Consider the following 19,659-nt stretch of genomic DNA (forward strand, 5'->3'; position numbering starts at 1 on the left):
TAGACTTAGAATGGCCCCCAGGGTCATTAGCCTAGTAACAATCTATGAATCTATGAAAATAGGAGGAAAATGAAACTACAGAATTGTATATGTTTGCTGAATCATGCATTAGCAAACTCTACACACCAAAATACTTGTGTCTTTTGGAAAGGCATGTGATGTTCGGCTATATCCCACTGGACTACCAACAATTAATGTGACATCCCCTACTATCTTGGGTCAGTAAGTAAGGAGCTTCAATCCTCACTACTGATTCCAATATGAGACTGTCACTTAAACCAAAAGTAATATTTCACAATTTTCCCCTAAGAGCACAACAGGAACATGCTCTATTTTTCCGGGACTGGACTATATACCTCTGTCCACCCCTAATGTGATTCCTTATTACACACTTCAGAGCAATGTGTCCCAGTTTAAGACCTCTGATATGCTCACACACAAACTAAATTTAAATCTCACATATCCAAACACTTCTAGGAAAGCCTGACACAGATTTCCAGCTGTGTCCCTTTCCCAAAATAATATGGTAACACTGCCACCAGAGTATCTTCATGCTCTTCTAAAGGGGTGTCCAATTATGAAAATTAAATATCAAAATAAATGATAGCTATGACCAGAACAGCCAGGCCTTCAAGAGGACCTGAGGAGTAACAAACAAGTATAAGCACTCTCTAATCTCTAAAGAAAAACACTGATTTCCAGCCACAATATAAAGTAATGAATAACATTTAATAATAAGTAAAATTATTACAATAATGTAATTCAATAACTTTAAACACCTGAATTCAGTCACTGGAAATGTAAAATTAAACTACAGAGTAGGAGTTAATTATTTGAGAAAAACTATCTCAATAACTAAGCTTTCCTAATCTAACTAAAGAATACTGTCCCTGATCTAATCTAACATATTACAGCAAGGCAAACAGCAGGCTTACAGTTTTGGTGAGTTCTCTTTCATGGGTGTCCACTGACTGCACAGCACTGTAACTGACTGTATTTCACAAAACTGCTCAGCACTTGACAAATTGCAATGTCAACTGTCTCATTTTAAAAATAAGTCAGCTGTTTGAAAAAGTTATTTTTTCCTGTCAATTAGCTGTGCAAATAATCACCTAGCAACCAGGAACATTCCAATGGAATCACTCACTGCTCAGCTGATTCTCCACAGCACTTTAGAATGTCCCTCTCAAACATGCAGTTAGATGTATCAAAACACTGACAGATTCTTTGAACATTCTGTTTATACAGGGAAATAATCAACTTTTAAAACTTATTTGCATATTCACAATTAGACATGCTGGCATACAATACAAATTAATCTGAAAATATACACAAATCTCCTGCCAGACATGCTAACACAGATGGCAGTGTTTTCATTTTCTTCACAACAGAGAATGGTGACTGTAAAAGTACTGTGAGACTAAACACATATTTTATCTGATATACAAAAGCATAGGTGTGTGTTGCATTCTGTTTTGGGGTCAAAGAAAAATGTATTAAATTTTCCTCAAAATAGTGATTCTTTTCTGGGAAACCTGAGTCAGCTTGGAATGTCTAATGAAACAGGGTTTTCTGGGTCCTGCTTTAATTCTACCAAACCATAGTCCTAATTTGTTTAACATTATAAAAGCCACAGGTGTTCTGCTTTGTTTTAATACTACCAGATCTATGGGTCAGATATGAGAAGAATAGTTTGTTAAGCAATTACACTAAGCAGTGCTTACAAGTTAAGGGAACTGAACAATTAATAGATTAATTGCAGCAAATGATGGAGGATGTTATTTCCTCTCATGTATGCTGCTCTATAAATGTTATATACACATTCTTACTTTAGCTCCAAAAACAATGAAAAATGAGCCTTAATTCAAAATTCTTTTCCAATGACTAGTTGATACTCTGCATATTGAATATGCAATGCATGTGAATACTTACATAAGTAAGGGTGCTCAAGGCACCCAAAAAGCACACAGTGACAAGACCCAACACAAACCATTCACGGCGTTTTCCCCAGACATGAGGAAATTCATCCAGGACAGCTGTAATGACACCTTCCAGCCCTGCAAACTGAAGAGAGAAAGATGTGATGAGTACAATCACAGGATGCATACATGCAAGAAATGGGGCATACAGCATAACTTCTACGGTGTGCTTTAGTTAAAGACTTATCAAAAGCACTTGGGCTATGCATTTGTTAATTAAAGAGTTCTGTTTGTTATCACAATACACAAACCAAGTAAAAAAATACATTGTTTGCATCTGTCATTAAACAAATCAGATAAATGTTTCTTTCCCTATAGCACCAAGAAGAGACTTGATCGCATGAGGTTGCTATCAAAACAAAAAATAAAAGAAAATAAAAATACAAGTTTCACTAAAAAAATGAAAGTATTTGTAAAGCTATGGAAATGTATAAAATTATGTGAAACAAAACATCTGAAAAAAATCCTTCTTCCTTGAAGCAACAGTTGTTCAATAGGGGCTGGAGTAGGAGAAAGAGTTGAAGCCTCCATGATTGTAACCACTAGACAAACACAAATTGATCACATACAAAACTGTATAAATTATCATCAAAAGATAGGTTGGCTATACAGAGCAGGAAAAAAACATATGCGCTATAGTAGAAACACGCTAGCTAACTCAACTTTTACACTCTCTTCTTTGTGGCTCACATATTTTGACTAACATCCAGATCTCAACTGAAACAATGCCATAATAAGGTAGCTAGATTTGTAGCTCAGCTGCCAGATAAAGCTCATTATTGCTGTGCATTATGTTCTCTCAAGTGATTAGAAGTACCACATCAGCTAGCCCATAGACAACTTCGTCTAGCTCATAAAATATTATATAACCCCTCTACCTGCCCTTATATCTCCTCATACTTCATTACTATCTCCCAAGTCGCTTTCTGCAGTCTCATGACAAAAACCTGCTTGAAATCTGTAAACCAAAAAAAAGTACTCACACTGCACAGCCAAACTATGGACCTCTATACCAAATTCAGTAAGAACTATATCTAGTCTCCAAGTATTTAAGTTCTCTGTCAAAGAATTTCTCACTAACTCATGGCTATGCCCATGCACCTCATCTCTATGATCTGCAACAAATACTTCACATTCATACTAACTGCTCACTATACTATCTGTCTGTACATTTCAACACCTGTCCACAGCCCATTCTTAGGGGTGGATCTTATATCTTTTTTTTTGCCAATTTTATTTTTCCTAGCATAACAGACAATACTTCTAATACTTCTGAACAGACTGATTCTCCTATTTAATTGTATTTTTTATTATTACATCAGTGGTGTCTCCTTATGCTTTATTGCATCCTTTGTATTCCACTGTGAAACATATATATATATATATATATATATATATATATATATATATATATATATATATATATATATATATATAGATATATACAGATCCCCTTCATATGTTTGGTCTTCAATGATCAGATGTTCGATGCTGTGGAATTTCAGAGGATTGAAATTCGGAAATATCGAACCTTGTGAATGGAGATGCCATACAGTGCGGAATGGGAACTTTTCTGTTCTCTTCACTGTAGTGTGATCTCTGAGTTGGTATATTTAAGTAGCAGTGGGTGTGGGGGGTGCAGGAGTGCTTGCCTCCCTGCAAAAACATGAAAACAGAAGTTTCCACATTTTAATTTTTTTTTTGTCATAGGTTCGATATTTCGGAACTTTGATAGTCTGGTCTATGATGATCAGAGTTTCCATGTTCTGGAATTTCGAACATATGAAGTAGACCCATATATACATCTCTCTCTCTCTCTCTCTATATACACACACACATATATATATATATATATATATATATATATATATATATCTATGTATACCTTTTTTAATGACATCTATACTACAACTCTCTGGAGCTTTCCTCCCTGGGACTGCACAGAAAATAGGTATTTATTAACTAGTCAGACTTTCACATAAAACAAATGTCAATAAATAAATGTTATTTAACATGAAACTGCTGTTTCTTTTTGATCTGCACCTAATTAGGATCTGTAAAATTAAATACCTTCCCATTCTTAGTCTACAAGACTAGTTTGGCTTACTCACTCATTTCTGAGACCAAAGTAATACTGTCACTATGTTTTGACAAATGGCTCAAGATAATGGTATAGACTCGGACCTTTGCTACTGGATAAAGGCACTGCATTCCTGTTATCAGATAATGGAATCCTACAGTACTTAATATACTTACTGGGCCAATTTCCAGGTAATATTATGGTAATTAAATATCAACAGTGGGCTTTTGGAGCTGATTTCTTATTGTTTATTATTTCATTTTTACTTCAAATAGCCAACTGGGAAGAGCTCAGTGCAGTTCTGATTTTTATTTGTTATAATATATTAGACTGAGATGGCATTTGGCTCTTGTTTGAGAGAACAGCAGGCAAAAAGAGAGCAGCCATGGGTTTTAAAGCAAGCCTGTTTAAATGTTTGACAGGCTTAACTGTTGACTGTGGAGCAGCTTTTTTTTTTTATTTTTTGCCATTTGGCTGTCATCTTTGTAATTTCTGCTCCTGTATTCATGGTCCCATTAACTGTTAATACTGCTCTCTCTATCAACTGCTTTGTGCTGTGATATAAGAACACTTTGCGGTGGTGGTGCTGCGGTAGCATTGTCGCTTCACAGTAAGACGCTGTCCGGTTCGATTCTCAGCTAGAGCGTCCTCTATGTGGAGACATGCGTGAATGGGCGTACCTTCATTGAAGGTTGTGCGTCAGTCCTGGCAAGCCGGTACGTAAAAATCAACTGCCAATCATTAGCGGACCGGAGTTCCGCTCTGGCGACCCCTAACCGGGAAAAGCCGAAAGACACAAACAAATGGAAGCAGTAAGGAAACAAATGAGTGGTTATGTGTGCTGTGAGCATTTGTAAAGACTAATTTTTACCTTGATGTTTAATGAGTGTGACATGCAAGATAAGGAAGTTAAGGGAGTACTAACCTTAAATAGCATTTGTGAAAAATGTAAGGACCACCTGCAGAACAGCATAGATTCAGGGTACTTTATGGACAGGTGATGTAAAAAAAAAAGTAATTCCAGGATTTTCCAGATTTTGTTTTTATTGTTTGCAGGATTACTTAAAATATACATAGTCTACCTACCACTTCTATAGCTTCTCTTACAATAACATATTAGAAGATATATAAAGGATTATCTCTGACTATTTAATAAAAAAATAGAAAATCTTCATTCTTATATATTATTCCATCATTTTCAACAAAAAATAGAATAGATGTACTGGGCAGTGGTGGACATCAGTAGCTTCTACACTAATACTCAGTTGGCCTATGGAATGAAAGCATTAGATTATTTCTGGTGTGGAAATCCTCATAAGAGATACATGCTACAGATAATAAATATTGTTAGAAGAACAATCTCTTTTTATGCTTAATGAATTCTAGCATCAACAAGTTAAGGGGATAGCTATAGTTGCCCCCATTTTGCTTGCTTGTGCCACTTTGTTTATAACTATGTTTGAAAGAACATCTACTAAAATTTTATAGGTGCTTTGATAATGTAATCTTCTTTTGCAAGGGTGATAGCCATAGGTCAAATTATTTTATTTAATATTTATCAAAAATACATTTAGTTTATCTTTTACACATGAAGTGGACTTTCATAAAATTAAATATTTAGACATTACTTTTGAGGAGATATTTGGTAAAAAAAAAATGTATATATATATATATCTATACAATGCTGTCTAAAAAAGGCCATTGGTACAGTATATTATGTAGACAGCTGAAACCACCATCCTCACCATATAGTAAAATTATTGCCAAATGTTCAATTTAAATTAGCAAAGAGGGTATATAGTTAGCATCTGGATTATTTGCAGGAAGCTAAAAAGTTTATTAGTATGTATTATACTAGAGGTTGTCTTAAGACAATATAGTATCATACAATAAGGTCAAGGGTAAAACCAAATGGAAGTTATATCAGAATAGTGTATATAGTGATACTCTGAAAGGTTTCTGTTTTTCTCATAGGAACAATAAACTGATTGATGATACAATTAATATAATTTTAAAAACTAATAAACTATCTAACTGCTGGTAAGTTCGTAATTAAATGCACTTCAAAAACCTTAAGAAAAAATGGAAGAAACGTTCCGAATAAAATAATAATCTACTTTTAATAAGAGATCACTAAGTACATACAAGAAATTGAGCGCTTTTGTTCGTATAATGTTTAACAACAAACTTCATCAGAATTATGGATAAAGAAACTACTGGCTTTAAAATTGATTTTGAAGCCAGTAGTTTCTTTAGCCATAATTCTGATGAACTTCATTTTAAACATTATACGAACGAAAGCGCTCAGTTTATTGTATGCACTTAGTGATCGCTTATTAATATAATTTTGTCGGGTCTATATTAGATCACCGAATGCTTAAAAAGCAAATGGTGATTAATCGACCCTATATAAGCAAAAGCTTACAATTTCGAACTGTCAGAACAGCGATTTTTTTCCCTAGGGAAAAAAATCACTGTTCCAAAAAAAAAAAAAAAAAAAAAAAAACAAACAAAAAAACCCCCACTTTAAACATTACATTAAGTCGGGGGATTTGCCCTCCACACCCCCCTACTTAAATATACCAGCTCCAAGACCACACTACAGTGCCGAAAACAGAAAAGTAACGAAGCGGCCAAGCAAATTCTTTCCCAGGGAAAGAATTCGCTTAAAAACCGCTTCAATATTTTGCCATTTCAGGCTTTTGAGTTCGACCAAGATGCATTCGAAAGAATGCGTCTTCGGTCTCCTAATAGGGAACCAATTTTGTCAGTGAGTACCACTTAATTTGGTAAAGCAAAAATTGGATAAGTTACACAGAGATCTCTTTGTACATGAACATCTTTGTGCAATACCTTTAATTTGCTATGGCTGGAGCCATAAATGTATGGATATGTTGTTTCATAGTTATTTTAAGAAACCAGTAGAAAGATTACTTTCCACTGTGGTAACTGATCTGCTTGTAAATATATTCCGGGAAATTTCTTTAAGATTAAGTCCCTCCATTTTGCTGTTATGGTCTGTTTTAACTGCAGCAGAATAGGGGTGATTCATGACTACACACACTTTTGTAAACTCTTTTACATTATGAAAACATCCAGAAGGTTTAAATTTAGATTACATGAGTATGTTGCAGTCATTTTAACAATGTGCATACAGCAATACTGAGCAATTGTAAGGCTACCATTTTAAAAAAAATATATTTATGATAGTAATGGTGGAGCATTTTTATCTTATGTTTTATATTGGGAAAGTATATATATATTATATATATATATATATATATATATATATATATATATATATATATATGTTAAAGTTTGGGATCTTAAGTACTGCTGGATTTTCCAGTGAAATAGTTAATCCTTACATTTTGCTGCTGCCTGTGCCTCTCTGTCTTCCTGTTCAAAATACCCCTTTATTTCTCCCTGACATGATCTTGTGCAGCAGTATCATCAACCTCATCAACCCCCCCAATCCTTCTCTTCTGGTGTGGTGATAAGAGCTGTAGCTGCTCTAGACTCTGGTCATATTCCATCCCACAAATCTTTCTGTTAGCCTCCATGGGATTCTAACCAGCAGCTTGATGTCCTATTCCTTATATGGCCTTTAGAACTGTATGCATTATTCAAGGTGTGGTCTGACCAGCTTCCTGTGAAGCAGAAACAATATTGCTTTGCTTCTGGAATCCTTCCCTTGAGGATACGTCAAAGCATTCTGTTTGCTGCTGCTGCTACCCTATCACTTTGTTCTCAGCAATCCAGTCCACATATGATCAACACTCCCAGATCCTTTTCTTGCTCTACAACAGGCAGTACCACTCTCCTCATCTGGTGCATCGTACAAGGATTGTTGTGGCCAAAGAGTAGCACTTTGCATTTCTTTGCGGTGAAGTGTAACTGCTACCTTTTTGCCCACTTGTTCAACTTCATCAAATCCTTTACTAGACTCTCTCTCCAATACTCCACTGCTGCCCCTAGCTTTGTGTCATCAGCATAGAGTCTGATCCTGTTTTTTATTCCCCATCTGAGGCAAACACACTCAGGAGTGCATGACCCAAGGCAGGCCTCCCTACAGTTCTCCACTAGTCCCTTTCCTAATCATTCATATTGTCTCTCTTACTAGAACCCTCTGTGTTCTAGCATTCTGCTCTGTGGCTATCTACTTACCCTCAACCATGGTCCTACCCTTAATCCTTCCAGTTATTCTGTAAGTCTCCTATGTGGGACTGATTTAAAAAACTTACTGAAGTCTGGGTGAGCTGTGTACTCTGGGTTGTGAGTGAACTTGACAGGAAAATACCAATCACAAACCTGGATGAGGTTTGACTGACAGCTCCTTCTGTCCATAAGCTCATGCTGGTTCCTGTTCTAGAGATTACTGCCATCTAGAAATGATATCAGCCTTAATCTAACAGGACTTTACTTCCATAGATTTCTTTGCTCCACCCCCAACCTTGTACAGGAGTACTGCACTTGCCATCTTCAAGTCCTCTGGTACTTCTGCACTAGTGAAGATAGTTTTCAATAAGACTCCCAACAGAGTGATTTCTGTGGATGAGGCAGCCTACCTGGTCACTCTGCTTTGTCCTACATAAGGGTAGTCAGTTCCTGCTGAAACTCCTCCTATGCTCTCTTAGTACTGTCCACTGTTTTCCCTACCTGACTCTGCCCCCTCCCCCAGCAAGACAGCCTCTCCTTTCTTTCCATTGTGAAGACTGAAGCAAACCAGTCATGCATTGCCTCACTGTCCTGTCTTTGCCCAGTATAGCCATCTGTGCCCTTTCCTTCCTTCTTTCTGGTCCGTACCTAATATAGCCTTTGCTTTCCCTCTTGGTTCATTCCGTTAACGCTCTTTCAGCTTTAGCCTTTGTTGACCTTATCATCTTTATTGTTTTTTTTTTTTTTTTTTTGCAAGGCTGCTTGTAATGTGCCAACTTCAACTCCCTACTATCCCTTTCCAACTCCTGTATGCATTATCTTTTCTCCTAACTGCTAAGCTTACATTCATATACAGCTACGCTGGTCTTCACATTTTGCCTTTTTACCACTTCTTTATACCTCTTTCTCTTACCCATCTCCTTTAGTCTCCCTTCTGGTCCCTCATCTGCTTCTCTTGTGACTGGTAGATGATACATTCTATCAGTCTATCAGCTCCTCTCTTCCTCTTTGGTCACATCCTTTCCTATCCCTGGTTTGGTGCTTTTCCTCCTTTTTGACCTCACATCTGATGCCCTCCTTTATGTAGATTGCTACTCTAACGCCTGCCCAATCTCTTATCTCTGCCTTCTCTGTTATTCCATAATAGATATTCAGGCAACTCCATGTCTGATACCCTCTTGTCATTGATCCATGTTTCTGTGATACTAGCAATATCCTCCCTTGTCTGTCTTTTTATCCAGACGCTTAGTATTGCAGAGTAAAAGTATCTAGCAATGAATCAAGTCACCTTTCTTTGGTCCTCTGCTATGTTCTGCAGTCCTTTTTTTACCTTTTGTCTACTAATTATTCATCTATCCTCAACTTCTGCTTCTGACACTGCCCCTCCCCCATCTTAAGTTAGCTGCCACAAGCATCTTATTTAAGCAAACATATTGCAAATGAGCTGAAGTGCTTTTCTTTATTTATTTATTTATTATTTATTATTTATTTTGAGATTACAACAAAGGAAAACCAGTCTTTGTATGAATTCTCTGAGGTCTCAATGTAGGAGATGTCTACAATTGTTAAATATACAGGAAGTCTACAGAGGAGTCCTGCTGACACAGAAACTCAAGCACCTGCAGGTTAGCTCTCTTTTTATGGAACTGTGGAACACCAAGGGCATGGAGCTGCAGTATTTATTTACTTCCTTTGGTAACTGGATAAATAAATTGGTCCTAAACACTGAGCCATTTTCAGTCATTACTTAGGCCAAACAGCAACCACAAACATACAGCAATATATATACACGAACAAGAACAAATTAAATAAATACACAGTACAGAACTAAATCTGTACTTATTAGTTCAGCATTTCATTTACCTTAAATAAGTATCAGTTTACCTAAGCAAAACTGAATATGAAGAACACTGACTGTGAAATGGATCAAAAAAGTGATGATGATGACATGATGCTATAATGACTACAATTATACGCTAATATATACATTAATAAAATAAATGCTTACATATTTTCAAAACTATATTAGCAGTCATAGAATAAGTATATAAGTTGCAAATGAATGGCAAAGCCATTATGAGTCATGTAAGGGTATATACACAGAGTGGAATATTTGCAGATGTGGCGTGACCAGGATCCACAGAACAGCTGCACTTATTTCTATCTACAAGGTAAGAATTTATTAGTTTAAGAAATTGTGGAAGAGTGTCAATATTTTGTACATTGTACATTGTTTGTTGCGGGGTTGTTATCACGTGGAGAATAGAATGCTGTAACAGGCAAAGCACATAGAAGCTTGATGGACAATTGAAATCAATATACTGCTACCAAGACTTCAAAGGCTAAAAGATGAGATATTCCATGCGACACTTCAGTTGGTTAAAGACTTTAGTAATTTTCTGTTCTGTGTGTGCTTGGTAAAAGTCAATGTTTGGTCAGAGGTAATCCCCCAGATGCTTTTGAGTGATAGAAAAGGTATGGTAGTGTTATCCTGATCCTTAATAAGTAACAATGAGGTATTCACTAGTACTTATGTGTCCCAAACCTTGTAACTGTTGATGTATTAGCATTAGCAGTATATTTCTACATAGCCAGTTTTAACTAGCTGAGAAATCATGTTGCATAGTGAGTTAAGTTGATTATAGTTTTTTGTGAGCTTTCAGTAGTACTAGTACTAGATTGTACAATGTACAATATATGATCTGTGTTGGACAGGTGTGATGGCAAGTCATTAACAAAAAATAAGAGTAACACTGCACTAAGAACAAATCCCTGAGGTACAACTTTTGAGGTAGTGTTAGTGTCTGAGCTTCTATTATTTGTGTCAGTTTTAAATGTTCTGTGAGATAGATAACTATCAAATTACTGCAGTACTTCAGGAGCAAAGCCTTCACCATCAGCAAACTGTGATTTATATCTTCAAATGCACTTTTAAGGTCTAAAAAGTATTGCTTCCTTCATAGGTAGCTACTAGGCTATTGGCCCTAGGGCCTTTATAAGCCTAACCAAATGGTATCCTGGCTTTTGCCACCCAAGAAAAGTATTTCCTGTGCCCCTGTCAAGCAGAGCTCCAGAAGTGATCCCCTGGGTGAATTTCCTATCTCCCATCCAGTCATCAAGATTTTTCTTGAAGAGTGCTAATGAGGAGCTTTGTTTGATATAGAGAGGTAGTTGTTTCCAGAGTATGGGAAGTCTCTGGGACAGGAATCTATCCCTCCAGCATGTTCTGTTTATTGTGCTGGCAAGGTTTAGGTCCCTAGAGCATGTAGCTCGGAGGGATTGGGATTTCTTTACATGGAGCATGTCCAACAGCTTTGGGTTTGAGAAAGCTTTGTATGTTCAGAGATCGCCTCTGAGTAGGCGATATGCGACAAAGTAAAGCTGGAGTTTTTTGAGACTGTCTGTGTAGGGCATCTGTTTGAAGCCGATAATCCTCTTTGTGGGGTATTTCTGTGGCCTTTCCAGTTGTTGTAGATGTCTTGTGAGGTACATACCAAAAGGATCGTTGTACTCCATAATGGGTCTAATGAGTGATGAGTAGAGGGGAACAATGACCTCTTTTTTCCTGGACGAGAAACCTTTTGTGATGAGGTGTGCAATGTAGAAGGATTTCCTGACTACTGTGGCGATGTGATTATCAAAGGAGAGACTACTGTTCACCTGTGTCCCAAGGTCTCATCACACTTTCGGTGATAAGTAGACTACCGCCTATGTGGTAGTTCATGGGTACAGAATTTTTACCAAAAGGGATGACAATATACTTTTTGGCATTGAGCTTGAGGCCATGGCTTTGACACCAGGTATCTGTCTCAGTGAGGCCCTTTTGTAAGATGTCCACATTGTTAGGAGTTTTGATTATGGCTCCTAGTTTGCTGTCATCTGTGAACTTTGGTAGCCAAAGACCATCTGTGTTAGCCTGTACTTCAGAGAAGTAGATACCAAACAGGAGAGGACCTAGGACTGAACCCTGTGGTACTCCACTTGTCACTGGTCTGAAGTTGCATTTAGAGTCTGCTACTTTCACAGTGTGGGTTCTGTCAGTGAGCCAGTTGGCAACCCATTTTGTGACATAAGGATTTATACATAGTTTAGTGAGTTTGTCTATAATTCCAGAGTGGGGGATGGTGTTGAAAGCCTTGGCGAGATCTAGATAGGCTGTGTGAACCACCTTACCCTCATCTATGACTTTGGGTGATCACTTCAAAGAAGTCTATCAGGTTTAGGAGACATGATCTGCCTTTTACAAACCCGAACTGGGTAGGGACCAGAGTTTGGAGATTATCAATGTCACTGTTTATAAGTTCCATGATGATACGCTCCATAGCCTTGCAGACCAGGCTCATCAGGGTAATGGGGTGGTAGTTCCCAGGGTCTGTGGTGGCTCCCCCTTTGTGGAGTGGGATAACCGTTGCTGTGCGCCATTCAGTGAGCACAAACCCTGATGGTGTCAGGTCCCATAGATGCTGTGTTCTTGGCTTTGGAGAGTGTGTTTTTTTACCTGTGCAGCCGTGATTACAGGTTCTTTGTATTCTTCCAGTATACAGAAGGGGCCTTTGTGGGGTGAGAGAGGGGTAAAGTTAGCACTGAACCTATGTGCCAGGATGTTGGCAATATCAGTTGGTTCTGTATATTTAGTGCCATTGTGCTGTAACTCAGAGCAGATCTGAGTGTTGTCATTGCCTTCCCTGCAACTTTTCTGTATTTTGGTAGTGAGTTAGCTCTTAGATAGGAACAATACTATATTTGAGAATGAAGTCATGTTGTCATTTGGTAAGATTATCATATTTGTTAACTTATACCAAGATTTGATCACATACCAGTTTCTCAAGGATTTTTGCCAGTTTACAAAAATTTGCTATATGCCTAAAAATCATTAAGTGAAATGGGGTGAAAGACATTAGGGAAGGGGGTTAGAAGTGAATGGTTTAAGTTTGATGGGACACTTTTAGTTATTAGGGTGAGGTTGAAAACCTGAGTAAGTGGTCCTGCTAGAATAAATTGTCCAACTCCCAGCAGGCTAGGATAAAGGTAGGGGAAGCATGCATTGTAGCTATAATGTAAATTGCCTATCAAATTTTCAGCTGATTTTCTGGTGATGGTTTTAAACAGATAGGGTGGCTAGTCTAAATACTGTTGCAGGGGGCATAGATAGCATAGAGGAATCTATGTTAAATACCTTATTTGAAATTAAGGTGGGGAAGAAATGTGATCTTCAAGATTATTTACGTTTTTCAGTTTATATATCTTTTCACTTTTTAATGTGCCCTATGCCTCTGCTGAACTGTTTAATACTTTGCCATAACCTTTTTCGAAATATTTCTCTCTGCCTAAGAGGGAAAAGTCTATGTTAATCTGTCAGTTGGAGATTAGAAAATATTGCAAGAGCTACTTTTGACTACTTGCAGTACAGACTGAAGACCAGACCATCTATTGCAATTCACTCAATAGTGCATCGCATGTACTATCAGGAACACGTATGGTAAGAATAGTGTGAAAGAATGATTTTGGTGGTTTTTGTGTCCATGTATTAGGAACTGGAAGGTGTCACTTACAGCAGGGGGCATTCTGAGCACTGTTCAGAGAAGATAACATAAATGAATTAAGCATTCTGTTAATGGATAGTTTGAAACCTGATTTCTCTAATGAACCCTGTGGAATGAGATTGTTACCTGGAATAGTGAAGGGATACTAAATTCAATACACAACTAAATGAATAAGAGAGTATTAATACTAATTGGATGAACCCTAATGATAGCTGGAAAGCTCCCCTTATTACATTGGAAAACGGTTTCAGGCACAAGATATCCTGGCATGTTAGTGAGCTCTGGAGCACCTTGATGACATCAGTGCAAATCTGGAGCAGGAGTAGAAAGCTGATAGGCCAAGTATCATATCCTATTCAATGGTCATTATGATGTACAGCTACCTCTTTGTCTTTTGAGGTCCCAAGAAAGGTTTATCAGTTGCTTGTGGGAGCTGTTGTTGGACAGCGTGTCTTTAAGTTTATAGCAGCTGACAAAATACTGTTAACTAGCAGTTGAAAAGATAAGTTATAATTGGCATTAACACAAAAAAAGATGATGTGGATAATAAAACTGGGGGATTTATTTTATCCTGGACTACATGAATACCTGTGCATTTTTCAGGTGTTCTCTTTTATTATTTTTTAACCTACTTTTGTTGATGTCACTATGCTGGAGGTTTTGAAAGTTCACTTTGAAACTGAGGCTCCAGATTACACAGAAGAAGGCTGAAATTCCACCCGAACTTGGTCTTTGTTCACTATTCTGTGGTGGTTTATATGGATTTACATTTGTTTGCACTGAAATAAACTACTTTTTCTGCATTGAGGGTATTTTTTGTAAGAAGCAGTGCAGTTGTTCTGTTTGGTGAACAATAAATATCTTCTAGGATGTGCACTGAAATTATTACAAAATTCACATACATGCAAAAGCATAAAACTATCATCATCCACCACCAAAACAGACATCACCTGATTGTAACACTGATATAGTAGACTTCAAGAATATTTTAACAACGTTTATCAGTAATACTCTTTATTGAAACAAAATTAAACAGTCTGATATAATGTATAAGACCTTGTAAAAGCTAAAAACTTATTACACACTGACAGTGATGTACCCTGTCAAGATTTAGTTTATTAGGCAAATATGTAACTGTCCATACCATCTTTAGGCATGTGCCTCACCATCTTTGTGTAACAGCAGTCTTATGGAATATAGTACGTGCAGTGTTCAGACATATATTTGTTACGTATGCTATAAGAAATCAATCATATGATTTAACATATACAATAGCTGAAAACTCTTTCTAAAAAGCCTGTCATAAGATGTAGCATATATCATATCTGAGCCATCACTTAAATCACAAAACACTAACCTACTTCTTTTTTTCATCTTCTATAACTTTCAAATATTTGAATATTGTCCACAATGCTGCTCTTAAAGATGCTACTCTGCTGTATATTTCCTGGTCAGACACAAAGGAAACAAACAGAAAACTAAATTCTGTCTAAGTTCCCTATGCTATTGTGCTATTGCCATCTTAAAGCATTGCAAAGCATGAGTAAATAAAAGCCTACACTCATTCATGTAGCAGCTGGAAGTAAAATGAACCAAAATGTGTAAAACCACCCCTTTCATTCTAGTTACTCAGAATTCTGGGGAGATACCTCAAAGACATTAAAGGACAAGAAAACAATAACTTACAGTAGACACTGTACAGTTACAGATACAACATACATCAGTCAGACAAGGTAAATAGCATAGTCCTAAACAGAGAAATGTAAATACAAAAAAATGCATGTATAATAGTTATGTGAATTTATTTTTCTAAAGCAAATATTGATTTGCATTATTAGTAAGTACATTAAATGAAAAGGGGACATTACAACTTAAGTTGGTTGATATTTGGTATGTACCTCACAAGACATCTACAACAACTGGAAAGGCCACAGAAATACCCCACAAAGAGGATTACTGGTCTCAAACAGATGCCCTAAGCAGACTGTCTCAAAAAACTCCAGCTTTACTCCATCGCATATCACCTACTCACAGGCGATCTCTGCCTAACATACAAAGCTATGTCAAACCCAGAGCTGTTGGACATGCTCCACTTAAAGAAATCCCAATCCCTCTGAGCTACATGCTCTAGGGACCTAAACCTTGTCACAACAATAAACAGAACATGCTGGAGGGATAGATTCCTGTCCCAGAAACTTCCCATACTCTGGAACAGACTACCTATCTATGTCAAACAGAGCTCCTCATTAGCACTCTTCAAGAAAAATCTTGATGACTGGATGGGAGATAGGAAATTCACCCCAGGGATCACTTCTGTGGCTCTGCTCGACAGGGGCACAGGAAAATACTTTTCTTGGGTGGCGAAAGCCAGGGTACATTTTTGGCTAGGCTTATATAGGCCCTAGGGCCAATAGCCTAGTACCTACCTATGAACCTATGTCCAACAGTTGCAAAAAATGAGGACAATATAACAAAGATTATCTGAGGGCAGTTTACTAAAAGGTAACAAAGATATATATATATATATATATATATATATATATATATATATATATATATATATATATATATATATATATATATATAGATCTCGCTCTATCTATTTATATATATATATATATATATATATATATATATATATATATATATATATATATATATATATATATATATTCAACTGTTACTGAAGGGAGACACCAGAAGGGATCTGCAAGTTCATTTATCTTTGGCAGTTGTTATCTATGGAGGAAGTGTATTCCACATTTTACCAGTGGCAGTGAATGATGCCAAGTCACCAGATTTATAACAGAACATGGGACTATCAACCAAATGATGAGTAGACTGCCTGAAGCTCCATGGAACACCCATTCAGTTAATAACCTTAGATAAAGATGGGTAGTTTAGGTAGTAAAACAGTTTGTGAGCCAAGCATAGTTGTGTAGAAGTGAGGTAGTGATTTATATTTAAGCCAGGTGAAATCATGCAGAGAGGAACAGTGGTGGGTACAGCTAGTGAGTCAGGAAGCAAAATGAGCGATCCTACCTTATGCTTATTCCAGTTTGGTTTATTATGGTGAGGAAGAGTTACTAAGAGGTGTGTGGAGTTTATGAGACAGAGTAGGAGGTAGATTCTAGTTCTTTTTATTAGGAAAGGTTTAGCCCTGTACAGAGTCCCTCAACTGAGGCTACTTTTTGCAGTTGCAATGAGTACATGGGGAACGGAAATTAAGCTGATTATTGAGGATAATGCTAAGAATCTTGGTTGTCTCAACATCTTCAATTGAAGTATGAGTGACTGAATTAGTAAAGAATGGATTAGACAACAAAGAATACAAAGAGTTAAAATGAGTTTAGAATTAAGCATTTGTGGATAGAGGTTTAGGACAGGAAAAACATTCATTTTGTCTTTCAGACATTTAGAAGCAGATTCAAGCAATTCTGCCTTATCTCAGTTGTTTGAAAGGATGACTATAGAAAAGAATGTAGGAGGCTGTGCAAAATAGAACAGAAAACTGCAATTGTGGAGTTATTTGCATATGGAATAAGTTTAGCGTTACCTATATACCTCTCAACTCTCCAGAGTTTTACAGAATGTCCAGATTTTTACCTCACGTTTTTTGGACTATTCCTCGTAAAATGTATGGTTTTCTGGTAAATCACTAAGGATTGATGTCATTAAATAATGATACATATTTGAGTTTCAGACGTTTTATCTTTTACAAAATACATGATAACACAAACACTGTTATTCTATCTGCTTTATAAGTTTATAAGAGCAATATTTAAAACCTGTCTCTATTTTTGGGCCTTTGTAAACTCATTAATTTAGAAGTTGTCCAGATTTCTTGCACTAAGAGGTTGAGAGGTATAACTACCTATGTTGAATGTCATATTGTTCACAAAGATGATAAAGAGAAGTGTGCCAAGCATGGGTCTATATAAAAATCAGCAAAAACTCACTTCAGTGAAAGGCATTTCATTGGAAATGCCAATCATTGAATTCCACTCTTGTGGGGGGTTACGCCTCCCACACTCCCCACTAATTATATATACCAACTCTGAGATCGCACTACAGTGGGAAAAGGGCGTATTTATTTATCTTCATTGTACCACAATCTCAGTATGAACAGTTTGGCGAGTGGCATGTTCGATGTAAGTGCACTGAAAATGCCATTTGCTGAACTGAATTTTCAATGAACTAATAGAGATCTGCCAAGCACTGTGCCTTAGGGGAACACCACCAACAGCAGGGTGTTGTGTGGCAGAATTCAATTTCACTGCTTGTGATTTGTTCTCTAGGTATCTGTTGAACTGACTAATAGTGCTTACGGAGAAGTCAGAATTTCAGACCATCTGAATAAGTCACTTGTGAGAGACAGTATCAGAAGCTTTAGATAAATCAAATGTTATTTCACCTACAAATTTTCCAGTGTGAATTTCACCACAGGTATATTCAACCAAGTCAAGACAGGCTGTACTGTTTTCATGAAAGCCACAGTGAGTGTGAGATATCAAGCTGTTTTTAGAGGTATTCTGTAAGTTGTTTGTGAATGCATTTTTCCACAATTTTTGAAACTGTAGACAGATTATTGGATGGCACTGGTTCAAGGTTGTGGAAAGGCCACCTTTGTGCAGAGGAATCACAAGGTACACTTTGCAGCAAAGTGGCACAACACCGTTCATGATTAGTATAGTGAGTACATTGGCAGTCAGTTGTAAAACACCAGGTAAGGGGTTGCATGTGGCTGTCAGTGGCTGGGGATCCTGACTGGACTTTTTGAATGTAGTTTTACAGACAGAAGATGTACAAACTGTTAGGAATGGAAAAGAGTGGGCCTTGTTTGGTGCAGGCTGTGTGCAGTTTACTGGAATGTCACTGGAGATGAGGTTTTGTATAGAATGTAGAAACCACTTAGAGAAACTTTCTTCTACTGAGGCATCATTCAGGTGTGGAAAAGATGATTGGGTGTGACCAAGACCAAGGTGAAGGAAACAGTCAGGTGAGTCGCAGAATTTTTTTAGGGTTGTGTGCTTTTGTGGTTATTGGTGATTTCAGAGTGCACATCAATGCACCACTCACAAGGCAGAGCAAATACAGGGTAAGAGTCAGCTGTCTCTCAGCTAGAATTTACTGTATCGCTAGTGTTCTCAGATCCCTTCTCTCGAGTATTAATATGACCTGGTCATTGTTCATGTGGCTGTGAATAACTTGCAATACACCCTTTAGACTACAGAAAGAGGAATATGACAGAGCTCTCTAAATATGTTTCTAATGTTGTTAGGAAATTAGCATTGGGCATTATCCTACTGTCACTAAGACTGATGCCATAATGTAAGAAAAAGAAGATTTAGTAACTGGCTCAATTATTGCTGTCATTTGGAGGGGTTCCTATATGTGTCAGCTTGGACTGAGATGAAAGACAGTCTCATCTGTCATGCCAGGGATGGTCTTTATCTATATTCTACAGCACAATTTTAGGCAGTCTCTCTACTGAGGCTGCCAACCTAGTAAATTCAAATTTGAATCTGGTAAATATCAGTTTTGTGCATCTCAAATGCTAGGAGCCTACATAAGAAGATGCCTTCCCTCAAGACTCCCTAGTCTCCAGAAAATGTAGATGTGCATGTTGTCACTGAAACTTGAATCGGGTGCGGTGACACCACTCGCTCTTTACCAGGTTTTAATGCCTACCATTCATTTAGACCTGTAAGTGTAGATAGCATGCTGATGGCAGCATACCTGTGTTTGTCTGCAATGGTATCACTTTTACACTAAGTGAGCAGGCAATGAACTTGAACTCTTTCCTATGCTACCCTATTATTTGTAAAGAAGAAACACAGACCAAATATCAAACAAATAAAGGAAATATGAAGGAGCCACATCTGGAAACAATGTTAAT

The 19,659-nt window shown here is 37.2% G+C and overlaps 1 protein-coding gene across 1 annotated transcript in view; it reads right to left on the reverse strand.

Annotated features, from left to right (window-relative positions):
* Positions 1-19,659, reverse strand: part of SLC6A4 (solute carrier family 6 member 4) — a 726,628-nt gene that overhangs the window by 149,317 nt on the left and 557,652 nt on the right. The window contains exon 10 of the mRNA XM_044054475.1: positions 1,933-2,064. Within this exon, the coding sequence (XP_043910410.1) occupies positions 1,933-2,064 (132 nt within the window). The remainder of the gene's footprint in view (positions 1-1,932; positions 2,065-19,659) is intronic.

This window comes from Protopterus annectens, chromosome 13.part0 (genome assembly GCF_019279795.1).
Source record: "Protopterus annectens isolate FY-2018-M chromosome 13.part0, PAN1.0, whole genome shotgun sequence".
Lineage (NCBI taxonomy): Eukaryota > Metazoa > Chordata > Ceratodontiformes > Protopteridae > Protopterus > Protopterus annectens.